At 37.8% G+C, this 12,586-nt stretch overlaps 2 protein-coding genes across 2 annotated transcripts; one reads left to right on the plus strand and one right to left on the minus strand.

Moving 5' to 3' along the window:
• The first annotated feature begins 1,990 nt into the window (after positions 1 to 1,990).
• On the plus strand, positions 1,991 to 2,827 carry LOC145212868 (putative methyltransferase DDB_G0268948). The gene has a single exon (XM_080081120.1). The coding sequence runs from the start codon at positions 1,991 to 1,993 to the stop codon at positions 2,825 to 2,827; it is 837 nt and encodes a 278-aa protein (XP_079937246.1).
• A 193-nt stretch (positions 2,828 to 3,020) lies between these two features.
• Positions 3,021 to 8,563, minus strand: LOC145214454 (astrocytic phosphoprotein PEA-15-like). The gene is made up of 4 exons (XM_080082982.1): positions 7,794 to 8,563; positions 6,862 to 7,087; positions 4,243 to 4,404; positions 3,021 to 3,977 (listed from the first exon to the last, which is right to left on the minus strand). Exons 2-4 carry the CDS (start codon positions 7,043 to 7,045, stop codon positions 3,886 to 3,888), a joined length of 438 nt encoding a protein of 145 aa, XP_079939108.1. The 5' UTR covers positions 7,046 to 7,087; positions 7,794 to 8,563; the 3' UTR covers positions 3,021 to 3,885.
• Between the last annotated feature and the right edge of the window lie 4,023 nt (positions 8,564 to 12,586).

The following is a 12,586-nucleotide window of genomic DNA, read 5'->3' on the forward strand; positions in this document are numbered from 1 at the left end:
TTGACCAGTATCAGTTAAGGCCTACGCCTTGCCATATGGTGGGGAATGCTTGGTGACCGGCTGATTCGGTATGACGCCTTTAATGGGCCTGGCGTACTGTGATTTATATATGAGTGTGCCGTGATCGCTGGTCTGCATTGACGCTTCAGGGCTGATCCCAGTTATGAAATTATGTTTGTCTTAACTTAAAATGCCTTTAGGTAACTTTTTTGTGTTGCTATAAACTTGTATATTATTTTTGCACTTGAGGTGCAAATCCATCCACACCATTTTCTTCGTAGATACCACTCCACCAATGAAATGTTGTTGTTTTTGCAATAATCTGAACACATATCCATTTGGTATCAAAGGGGATGCATTTAAAAATGGCTAAACAATCTTTTGTTCTCAACAGTGCCTCAGCATCAATTTTGTTTTGAAAAATACAACATAAGCAAGGTCGTTTTACCCAAATTGGTTTATTATGCATTCCCACATTTGGTAAGGTGTACACTATAAAAATCTAAGCCTCGGTGGAATTCAAACCCACGGCCAAATTCGTCAAATGATGATAAAAAAGGCGGAACTATAATCTTTGTAGTGTAAACTCAGTTTATTCTTGTCAGATTGTAATGGGATTTAAATGGTTAAAGGAGTTATGGATTTTGAAGCCACCTACAACATAGCCGCACGCCCACACCTGTTGTATGGCGTAATTAAACAGGATTGAACTTACTAAACTGGTCCTAATGGTGATGATTGTGTCAAACGATCAGTGTTTTGTCGCATCCTGTTAAATATTTCATTCTTTAAATCATTAAAAAACAAACATGAACGCATAAAACCGTTCAATAAACCTGAATGAACTGAAACATGATCCACTAAAATCAATTTGCGCCATATGTAGTTTTTCAACTGATTATTACGTGTTAAAACCAGATTCTCAGTACACAGCTTTTAAATGTAATGAACGGTTTACGGTGGGTGCAGTAGGTTTTAAAACTTCAGGTGAAGACAGGTAACTGGGAACGAGAATAGACATTTGTACACATTGACAATAAGCGCACATAGAAAAGATCAGCGGTTCTCAAACTGGGGTCCGCGGTCCTTTAGGGCAGTGGTCTTCCACCTTTTTTAAAGGCGACCACAATTTAAAAGAAAATTAAATCAGCATTTACATGCGACCCCATTTTTACGACAGTGAAAAATTGTTTCAAGGAATGCCAAAACAGAAACTATTTTCACGAAAATTTACCCGCATAATTTTCAAGTAGACTTTAAATATTAGCATTCAGTGTGCAGTATTATACTCAAACGATAGAACCTACAAGTTATATTTACTTTGGCCAACCTAATTCGCGTTAAACCTCACCAGTTGGCAGAAATGAGTAAGTTTATGTATTTTTCCCTGAAACCTCTGTATTATTTTAGACAAAATTTGTCATTCATGAAACTCGATCGCGTAACAATGTGTTGGACAACTTGTGTTTTATATGGATTATTACATTACAATGAATAGATTGTGACACGAGGTACCAAGCTGTACTGCAAAAGACTAGCAAAGGTCGCGAACTAGAAAAAAAGCCCATCCGGTTTTTTTGTAATAAATTTAAACGCCAGTAAATTAAAGTAAATTAAATTAACTGCTTTTGGGGTACGTGAGGCAATTTTAGGGGGACCGCGAAGCAATTGAGGTACTTCAATAATCTTATTTGGCGTCAGTTTGTGCCACTGAATAAGTGCAAATAAAAAAAAAAAAAAAAAATCTGATTTGTTCTGAATGGCGTGTTTGTATACGTTGTAAAGAACGCATGTTGTAAATAGGGATTTGTAGGCATTAAACTTGTTTTGCTGCTGAATTTATAACAAGTCTATTTTAATCATTCGTTATTTACCTTGTTGATTGTGTGATTCCAACTCAGATAAATTAAGTGAATTGTTTTTGGCGTGTATAACAAGGCATTTTTAGCCGAAAATTTTATTAGCAACGTGCTAATTGAAGGCTTGCAAGATGAGTTACCAAAACATTTTTGACCGAAAAAATTCTGCTGAATTGTACGCAAACTACCGTCCTAGATTCTCACAAGAAGTAGCCGATTCTGTCATCAATTTCTTGCGATTAAACAAAAGTTCTTTTCGTCTGATGGTCGACGTCGGTTGCGGAAGTGGTCAGTCCACTGACATGCTTGCGCCATACTTTGATGAAGTCCTAGCTTTAGACATCAGCAAGCATCAAATCGCCGAAGCCATAGCAAGGAACCAACACAGTCATGTGGAGTACGTTGTCGGAAAAGCTGAGGAAATACCAAGTAACGATAGGAGCGTAGACTTGGTGCTGGTTGGGATGGCAGTCACTTTCTTTGATTTGCCAAAGTTTTTCAAATGCGTTCAGAGGGTTTTAAGACCCGGTGGATGCCTCATAATATTTGGCCATAAGTCTCCAAGTTTGCGGGTAAAAATTGGGGGTGTTGCGATGTCTAAAGAACACAATGAATTTGCGACAGCACTTTTGGATGCGTTTCTATTGGCAGGGAAATCCAGCATCCGAGCATTGCATGATGAGGTTTACAGCAAGTACTCCAACACATTTCGAACCATTCCGTCAAGTGTGAAATCTCGGGACGAGGTTAAACAAGTGCAAAAAGACTGGAGTATGGATGATCTTAAGGGCTACATTCGGTCCACTGACACTGATGACTTATCCACGTCAAAATTCGCTGATCGGAAATGTTGTGATTTTTCAGACTTTTTCGAGGAACAGATTTTGAAAAATACTGGAGTGCAAAATTCAAAACAAGTCACTTTTGACTTGACGTTAGATATTTTCATGATCCGAGCTGTATTTTAAATTTGCTGTTGCTGTTGTGATGCAGAAGATACCTTAGACAGTTTCTTTTTCTCTTTTTGTTGTTTTTTCGTCATTCTAATCTTGCTGATAGTGGACCTCGTGCTTTGGTGAAAGTTTACCTCATTTTAAACGCCGACAGATAGACACTTTATCTCATATTTACTGGCTTATAGGACTTTAATTTGGCACATGATAATGCCTAATGTTTTTATTTTGCACGATGACTTTGCGGAACTAACATACAAGCATTTGAATATGGCACAACACATTTGTGTGTGTTTTGTCCGCTTTAATGCATGAAACTTTGACGAACGACCAGCGACAAGAAGGAGAAATTTTGTTGCAACCGGAAAAGGAAAGGCGCATGCATTGTTGCCGCTTTGTGGTTTAAGCGAAATCGTGCTGCCACCAAAAATACAAAGAACAAATGTGTAAGGACTATGTTGAATGACAACAGTTTTTACCCATCGTGATTAGGGGGTAGTTGATTCTTGAACATCATGGCTTTTTGCAACTAAATGTGGCTATTTGAATATAAGTGTGGCGACGTATTAAATTGTGCGAAGGTAAAGTGAAGTATGGTACACCAAACTCTTTTAGTGCTATCTAAGCAAACGTATTTGTGTTCGATGTATTAGGCAACAATGTAAAGCAACGTTTTTCGCGACGTAACCATGCATGTCGGTTAAATTACTTTAACATTTTACTAGTGACTGTCGGCGTAAAATACATGTTTTTAAAAGTAAGTCAACTTGTATTGTACAAATATACGTCCCACGGTTTAACAGAAGAAATTATATTTTGCCTTTTTGAAACAAAAGTGTGAATCACCCCTATTGGAAATTATTAAACGCCAAAGGTGTATGACACTGTGTTTAAAATCTCTTAAACAATCAATACACAAAGCAGTGACCAACTACCCTGGAACCTTACTTATGTTTCTTTCGAGGGTTTGGTAAATAATACAACCGTTTTGTACATTTACAACGAGCGCGCTGTGCGACAAACAGTACTGATCGGAACACAACAGTTTTTTACATTCCTTGACGAATGGCTTGTTAAGTTGCGCTACTTTTCCGCCGCGTCTTTGGTGGAGCTGACAGTTTTAGATCGAGAGTTGCTTTCCTGTCGGGGGTGTGTATTTTGTCAGCTGTAAAGCAAATAGGTAACGTTAGTCCGTTTGCAATGCATCGAAGTTATGCAGAAAAACTGACATAATCCGCCGTGCAAACGTTTAAAGTTGGGAAACCGTGCGAATTCCTGTACGATTCTATTTAGAATCAGTGGTCTTTTATATTTTGTTGCATAAATTACCAAAAGTATTTAAAACCATATTTGGATAAATAGAACAATCAAACAGAATTTTGCTGAAATCTTCACTTTTATAATTGTATATAAGTCAGATATTTTTTCACCTGTGTACTTTTTAGCGCTGCACATTCGTGTGATCTGTCTGCTTTTGGGAGGTTCCTCGTTGTTAAACACATCGATGTTTTTCATGCGGTGTTCCAACACAGTTGTAAGAAGGTCTGGTCGTCGACACAGTTCGAATACATGTTCGATGAAGCTAAGATCGTCTGTCAGAAACAATACGCCAATTTAACGTCACTCTGAGCAAGTACGGGCTGTGATCTAATCCGTTTGTTTTGTGTTTAATTACTGTATAGTTGCCCACAAAGAGTCCACCAAATATTGTTGCTATTTTGTTAGTTCATTTTAATTTGGTTTCTTTCCACGTAAGTGTTTGTGATTTAAGTTAAGGTCAACCCGTCGGGTTTCAATGCAATAAATGCCGAGACTTGGATGAAATCTATAATCCTGTGATGATAATATGGCTGCTCTAGGCTTCTGACCTGAATCAAGTCCAAGCCCTTTTGTGAAACACAGCCTGATTTGGACTTGAAAGTTTGTAAAATTGCGGCATGATGCTGAATGTGAAATTTAGGCTAATTTAAATTAGTTTGAGTCAACCATAAGCCTCAACTTGGCATCAAACGCACGAACAGATTCACAACTGTGGGACTAACCATTCAGGGATCGTGCAAAAAAATGACCCCGGTTGTAGGTTCGACCTAATAGGTTCGACACTTTGTAAATATGTATTAATTTGACCATGTGTGCACATTCCCTATTTCATATGCGTAATTTTCTACAACCACTCTTCTTTGTGCTAAGCCAGGGGTTCCCCAACTTTTTTGGTCTGTGGCCCAAATGTCTGTTGAATAGCGATTCGTGGCCCACCACGTGCTGTAAATTTGAGCACAAACAAAAAAATAACTCAAGAGACGAAATTTTCCAGCAATTTATTTTTAATGAGATACATGCTCCTGAAATTTGGCTACAAGATTCAGAATTCTTTGCAAAAATTACGTTTTTCAAAACAAAGCGCATAACATCTACAGTATTACAAAACAGTAGAATCTATTCAAATGGCTCTGTGGCCCATTGAAAATGTCTTGGTGGCCCACTACTGGGCCATGGCCCACAGTTTGCTGTGCTAAGCTAACGGTCAATAGACGGTTTGACGAAGCCATATTATAGCGCTAAAAGTATATTATTAATGGAACTGACATACTAATTGGAGAAAGGATTTGTACTTAAACTTTTTTTTCCACGGGGTTCGAACCCAGGACACTCCCGGGGACGAAACCCGGTCAGGTTTTTATGTCTGTATATGGGTCAGGCGCGCCAGACCATTTGGCCAAGTTCCTGCCCCTACTTAAACTTGATTCCTAAACTTTTGTTTCAAATGCCGAAAATACGCACACTAGCTTGTCGGACTTATCTAAAAATATCGCCACTAAGTGATGCTATAGGGAAGAAACTTTCCTGAATGGTCTCCGAATGGCCTGGCGCGCCTGACCCATATACAAACATCAAAAAAACATGATCGGGATTCGTCCCCGAGATTGTCCTGGGTTCGAACCCCGTGAAAAAAAAAACAGCAAAAACACAGTGGTTCCCACGCAGGGTGAATTCCCCACTAGGGAGGAATTTTGTAATTATCACAATATTAATCTCTTGCTGGTTGTCTGTGCATTTTTTCAGTAAAGTTCATGATATAAAGAGGAATATTAGAGGCTTTAGAGCTTATAATCGACAGTTTAATTACTGTTCTAAGAATTACATTAAACTGTTAATGTAAACGATATTTTAGCAAACTAAATTTGTAGGGGCATATTAGATTTGAATTTCGACTAAAAGGGTGCACAGGACAAAAAAGGTTGGGAACCACTGGTCTAAGGCACATGACCTATGTACAGACATAAAAAACCTTGATCGGGATTCGTACCTGGCAGAAAAAAGACTGTGTTATTTTCCTGACTTAAGTAGCCGTGGCGCATTTTGTTTCATCAGCCAAAATAATACTGCGAACTTAACGTGACATAGTGGTCATACACCGTAACTCATGTTTACCTAATGAGTGTTTGCATTTCCTATCTAACCCTGGAGCGGAAGCTAAACTGCGTTAAGTGATGTTTAACTTCGTGTTACGGACGATCGAAGCGATAAGGACCGACGAAAAATAAGACGCAAGTTAAGTTTAATAGCTTAGTGCCAATTTCAATCCAGATAATTTCAAAACAAGTTTTTGGCCCTTTAGCGGTTCTTAACCTTTTTTGCACTAGTACCCCTTTATTAAACGCCTCATATTTTTTTATCGTATACTCGATTTGCAATGACTTAGTTTAAAGCAAGTTTATAGAATGGCATGATAAATCTAAATTACATTAAACCAGGGGTCGGTAACCTGTTTTGCAATGCGGACCGTTTTTGAAAGTGAAATTTTATCGTGGACCGGACTTCAAAAAACTACAAATATATAGCAATAAAAACGCTTAAATTAGTTATCATTCCCGGAATAAATTGGGAGAATGTTGTATAGCATTTAACCTAAAAAATTATACGGCCCGGTATCATGGTTGCAGTGTCATAATTTGCATGGACAAGAACCCTTCATGGTCAACATTTAGGTTTCCATCATTTTGCTTTATTCTTAGTTATATTTGTATCACAATTCAAAATAAATTTACCGTTAGTTAGAAGTAACTTTTTCACCAACATGCTAAGCCACTGGTCTGGAGTTGAAAGCTCGTTCAAATCGTTTCGATCAATTGCTTCGTCCTTGGAGGCATTCAGAAGGTCCTTGAGGTCTTCCGGTTTGAGTTGTTTGTTTAACTCTTGAAGGAGGTCCGAAAGTGGTTCCTCGATCGTCATAATGATGTCACAATTATGTCACGTGATCACTATTTACTGGCGCTAGAATAAATGAAGAAATTTGATTGACATGTGAGTGCTGTTTACTAGGATTCGTAGTTGTGTATTCAAGTTATTGAGCTTGAGTCTAGCAAAAATTCTGTACAAAGTATATCACAAAAGATCCAATTCAAAATTTTCCTCTGTTACAATTGCAATTACGATTCAAACGTTTGATTTTGATACATTTTTGTCTTCAGACTGCCCTTAAACCATAATTATACTTAACTATTAAATTGTTAGTTAAATACGACAGACAAACTGACATTAAACGTTTTATTCTTTGCACACTTATTTTCTGGCAAACAAACAAACAAAAAACAAACAAATACTTTAATTTAAAATCGCTTTTCCAACTCAACTATCGGGTATATAACGTCTTCTAACCTTTAAAAGCGCCAAGCTAAATCTTTCAACGTCGTATAAAAAGTTTTTGTAATTTCCTTCTCATTAAAACTGTGTCTAAAAATACCGTCAATTAACTGTCACTTTCTTCCGTCAATGTCATCCTTATTTTGTCATCAAATCGATTAAACCACTGAATCAATGTAAATTTATCCAGTGATGGAAAATCCAATTTCTATTTTAAAACATTAATGTGAAAAACGAATGAAATAATAAAATACGTAAGCAACATAAATGTTTTCGGGCAACTTTTGCAAAGTAAGCTAATCAACAGGTAAAAATCACACTTTTTTGTGTTGTATACCTGTAATAGTCTTGGAAAACCGCATAAGTGTTAATATTTCACACCAAGAACTTTTCTGTTCTGAAACATAAAGAAATTATGCATTTTTTGCATAATAAACGCTGATCGAACGTATATTGCCGAGCCTCTAACCTTGGCTACCATTAAACTAAACTTTTGCACTGCTACATACACACAAAACCAGGTCACTACATGTAAAAAAAATATCAGAAATTTCAATTGTTCTGTACAAATTTGAGTATTAATCCCTACGGTAAAGCAACAACAAAGACGCCGCATGCCCGCACGGGAGTGAGCCACTGCCAATAACGACCAACATTAATTCAGATGGGAGTAGAAGTCAAATGCCCTGGAGAGGTCAGCAACAGATTCGCCGCAAGAGACCTCCATATTTCCGCTTCACAGATTAATTTTCGACCTAAGCTACCATTATCGCAAGGCTACATGATATGAACCTTCACTGAAAGCCAAGTCAGGAATGCAAAACAAGGCCTTATTTATAGGCAGTTTCCGAGAGCTGCAGATAAATTGCCGATGCGTGGTTCGTAATTACACATTACGATGTAGTTACACCATGTAAAGGAAATCAATATGGTTTCAAATGTTCCGAAAGGCCTAAATGCCTGAAGCTATGAGTGATCCTAAATTATTCAGTTTCGGCCACTTAAAAATGCTGAAATGCCGACTAGCGATTGCACTGTACATCAGAATTACGACGTTTAAATGAGTTAAATATATTTTAATGCGCAAAGAAATCAATTCCAATTACTGGCGATATATGGACTTGTCAAGCCTTTCAACAGAAACGTTTTTTTATGACAATGAGATAGACTTGTTTGCTTAACCGTCGTTTAAGTAAAGCTTAAGAAAAACGCAAAATATTGTAACCTCGTCACTGAGCATAACAACAGAAACCAAACGACAAAAAAACGTTAACAATATTAATCAGTCTGTTCCCCATAACGCGTTGCGCATAAGACGTCTAAAGTTAGCTTAAGTTGCAATGTAATTGGTATGACGACAACCAATGTTAGAAAAACATCTAAAAGCAGTTGCATGTTCAACGATTTGACAATTATAAAGGCCTTTATGCGAATATTCGACTTAAATTAACACAACTTTACATTGAAACTACGTCTCATTCCAGTTGATGTTCTTCTTTTCCCTGAGACCTTAGCTGTTGTTTAATCAAAGGGCTTGCGTGTCGCATGGTGACGTCACTGGCCTGCTTGAGTGGTCTAGACAGCCAGACGACGTGACTGCAATTTTCGCGTTCTTGCCTGATAATGTTTACTTATGCTCGACCTTCGCACCCAACTTGACTTATCGCTGCCGAAATATTGTTCATTCGGTAATATATTAGTTCATTCGGTAACTGCAGTGTTTTCAAAACACCAAATTGGCAAAATTGTTCGAAATTTCTCTCAAAATGATTCAGGCAACTGTTAGCCCGATTTGTTATTGTTACGAAACGCTAAAAATATTCTAAACTAATAAAAATGTGCACAAAATAAATTAGTGCATACAGAACACGTGATCATTTTTATGCTTCCGTTGTGTGATTGACAAAAACGTATCTAATCCAGCAGGCATTTCGAAAACCATTCCTACGGTTTCGCGTTAAGCTAACATTTCCGGGCCATGTTAGACACATAATCTACATTCTACCCTAATTTCCATTGAACTGCTTGCTACCAGTGAAACTCAATACTTTTGTTTTGTCAATATATATTGATGTACAATATATATTGCAACTGTTTAAAGTGTTGTTTTTCACACACTTAAGTAACTGTCATTCTAAACTTGCATGCTATAATTCTGCACAAAAAATGACTTATTTTACACTAAATTGAACAAAACATCTTCTACAAATGACCTGAAGGACCGGCTTGACGCTCCATTGCCGCCGCTACCACTTGAAAACCTATTTACGAAGCATTACGTTATTTCCTCACAACCACGGCAAGACGTGTTAAGGACTGACCACAAAACCTGACCTCGGATTTTGCTTTGTGTTGAAACGGAAACGCGCTTGACTTGAAAAGGTGCGAGAACAGGGGCGTGTGTGACCTTTTTACACGTCGTCGTGCCGAAGTAGCTTTGCCCTTTCACAACAAATATTTATATCATGAGTCAGTGGTTTGAGTTAGAGTCGGGCAGTTAACGCAGTGTCGTAGTGATTTCACTTTCACATTCTTCTTTTATGATTTACCCATCAGTTTTATTTTAGATGATTTTTAAAGTCACAAGGGATAACGATGTCGACATTGTGAAAATATTAATTATCCAACGGTATTAAAATTGCTTTTGATTTTACCTTTATCGCAAAAATAGTTAAATGCAAAGATACCCACATACGTCGCATTTATTAAAATGTTTGTTAAAACAAATTTCACACGCTAAAAAACTATATCTTTCTGGTGCTGTAGTATATTTCTGCTCAGTGTTATTTCAACATTTGCACAACTAATTTTCACCCATTTAAAACTATTTTTACTTATCCGACATTTAGTATTAACTATACAAGCTGTACTGAATGTAGCAAACCTGCTGAACTGTATTGTTAGTCTATCATTCTGATCCCTAATGTCCGTCAGATGTTCGCCATGACGAAGCATTACTGAGCTCACATAGTTGGGCACGTATATGGCAAATGCAAGCACAAATCCTTGAGTTAAATGACAACGAAAATACCATGTTTAGAAACCGGAAATTACAGCATTTAACGTCTGACGCGCGCAGACAACGCAAAATTCCACAATTTGTCAAATCAACTATAGGATTAGTTTCTTTATGTGTTGTAGAAATTTGTTTTTATCGGATTAAACTCCACTACAAAATGAACAGTTGTTTTGGTAAATTTCGACCCAAGTCTGTAATATTTTGTTCCACCCAGTGCCCTTGCAACGACGTCACTCGCCGCATGGGAGTAACGTCATACTTTCCGATGCGTTGTTTTAAGCTTTGATATATCTTTTAAAATTCTGATAATTTTTCTATATCAGATTACTGTTAGGCAATCTGAACATATTCATTCTTATCATACGTTACATGGTTCCATTGATACAGACACTTATACCAGTGGTTCTCAAACTTTTTTGACCGCGACCCAAATCTGAGCATTATGAACATCTCACGACCCAAGCCTCAAATATCAAAAAATGTAACAATTTCGAGGCCACGTCGTGGCCGCACTGGGTCTGCCCATGTCAAAATGGCTGCAGGTTTAACGAGTTCGATTCAACAATACTACATAACACAACACATATTGTGGCTTTGCAGCACCATAGAAGTGAATCCCAAATCTAAAAAAGGTTCCTTGTACGAATACTTACTCATCCTTAAACGGTATCTGTTACATCTCCACGTTCAGTTTCGCATGATTAACTTTTATTCCCCGTGCTGTGACGTAACAATTGTCATGTGCGTAACAGTACAATTGGAAGGCTATTGTCAGTATTTTGCAATGATTAGTTCATTTTACTGTACAACGTGGTCGAGTGAGTGGACTTTACTACTACTACATTAAGTAAATTCGTTTGGGTAGAATTTAACCACCATAGCGCGACCCATTTTTTGACCCTGCGCGACCCACGTTTGGGTCGCGACCCATACTTTGAGAACCACTGACTTATACTAACCAAATTGACGACCAGAAAATATGGCTAATATTTAGGAAGGTAATTACTGATTTTTAAGTCAAACTATACACCAAAACAAACACTTTTATCTTCCTTTTATCACAAAGTGATTGCCCACGCTTGCGACAGCCAATACCGAAATTGTTTTATGTTTTTATGTGGTTTAGGAGCACCAACCCTACTACGTGATTGGGTTAGGTACTTATCGCCCTCTGCCGACAAAAATGTCAAAATCAAAAAGACGCTATGTGACGCAACATACAACAGGTTGAGATTAATTTCATTTTTTTTAATTTGTAAATTGGTCTGGCGCGCCTGACCCATGCACAGAAATAAAAACCCTGATCGGAATTCGTTCCCGCGGGAGTGTCCCGGGTTCGAACTCCGTCAAAAAAATTATTTCAATTTAGGGCAGGAGCTTGGCTGAATGGTCCGACCGCCTGACTCATATACAGACATAAAAAAATTAACCGTGTTCTGCCCCCGGGAGTGCCTTGGGTTCGAAACCCGTGAAAAAATACTTCAGTTACAATTTATACTAATCAGTATGTTAAGATATAACTACCAAAAGGGTCACTGAACAAATCTATCATCATTGCAAAAAAAACAAATCATAAGTATCGTGGTGTATACCTGTTTAAACAGATTTGTCTTAAAACTGCTTGTTTGCACTAATATAGCAAATCGGTAGTGTTTGTTTTTTGGGGGGGAGATTTAACCAGCCGAATTTTCTAGACTTAAAGCCGCACATGATACGCGTTATAAGACACCAGTAGAGCGCGCACTGCGATACAGATTTATGACTCAAAAGTCATTTGTGTAAGTGTTTTTACATGCTTAGCATCATATGCCGCTAAGTGACGCCACAAAACAATATTTTTCAGACGTTGCCCAATCACAGAACTCGGCCGAATGGTCCGGCGCGCCTGACCCACATGTAGACATAAAAAACCTGATCGGTATTCGTCCCCGGGAGCTTCCTGGGTTCGAACCCCGTGAAAAAAAAATCAACAAAAAAATCACAATTTCTGCTTTACCGTTTTGTTGCGATATAGTCCCAAAATGGGAATTTGGATTTACAAAAAATTATCGTCTTTAAAATGCTAATCTTTTTCCACTAACATCGTTTTGACATAAACACAAGCAAAGCTG

Source organism: Phallusia mammillata, chromosome 2 (genome assembly GCF_965637545.1).
Source record: "Phallusia mammillata chromosome 2, kaPhaMamm4.hap1.1, whole genome shotgun sequence".
Classification (NCBI taxonomy): domain Eukaryota; kingdom Metazoa; phylum Chordata; class Ascidiacea; order Phlebobranchia; family Ascidiidae; genus Phallusia; species Phallusia mammillata.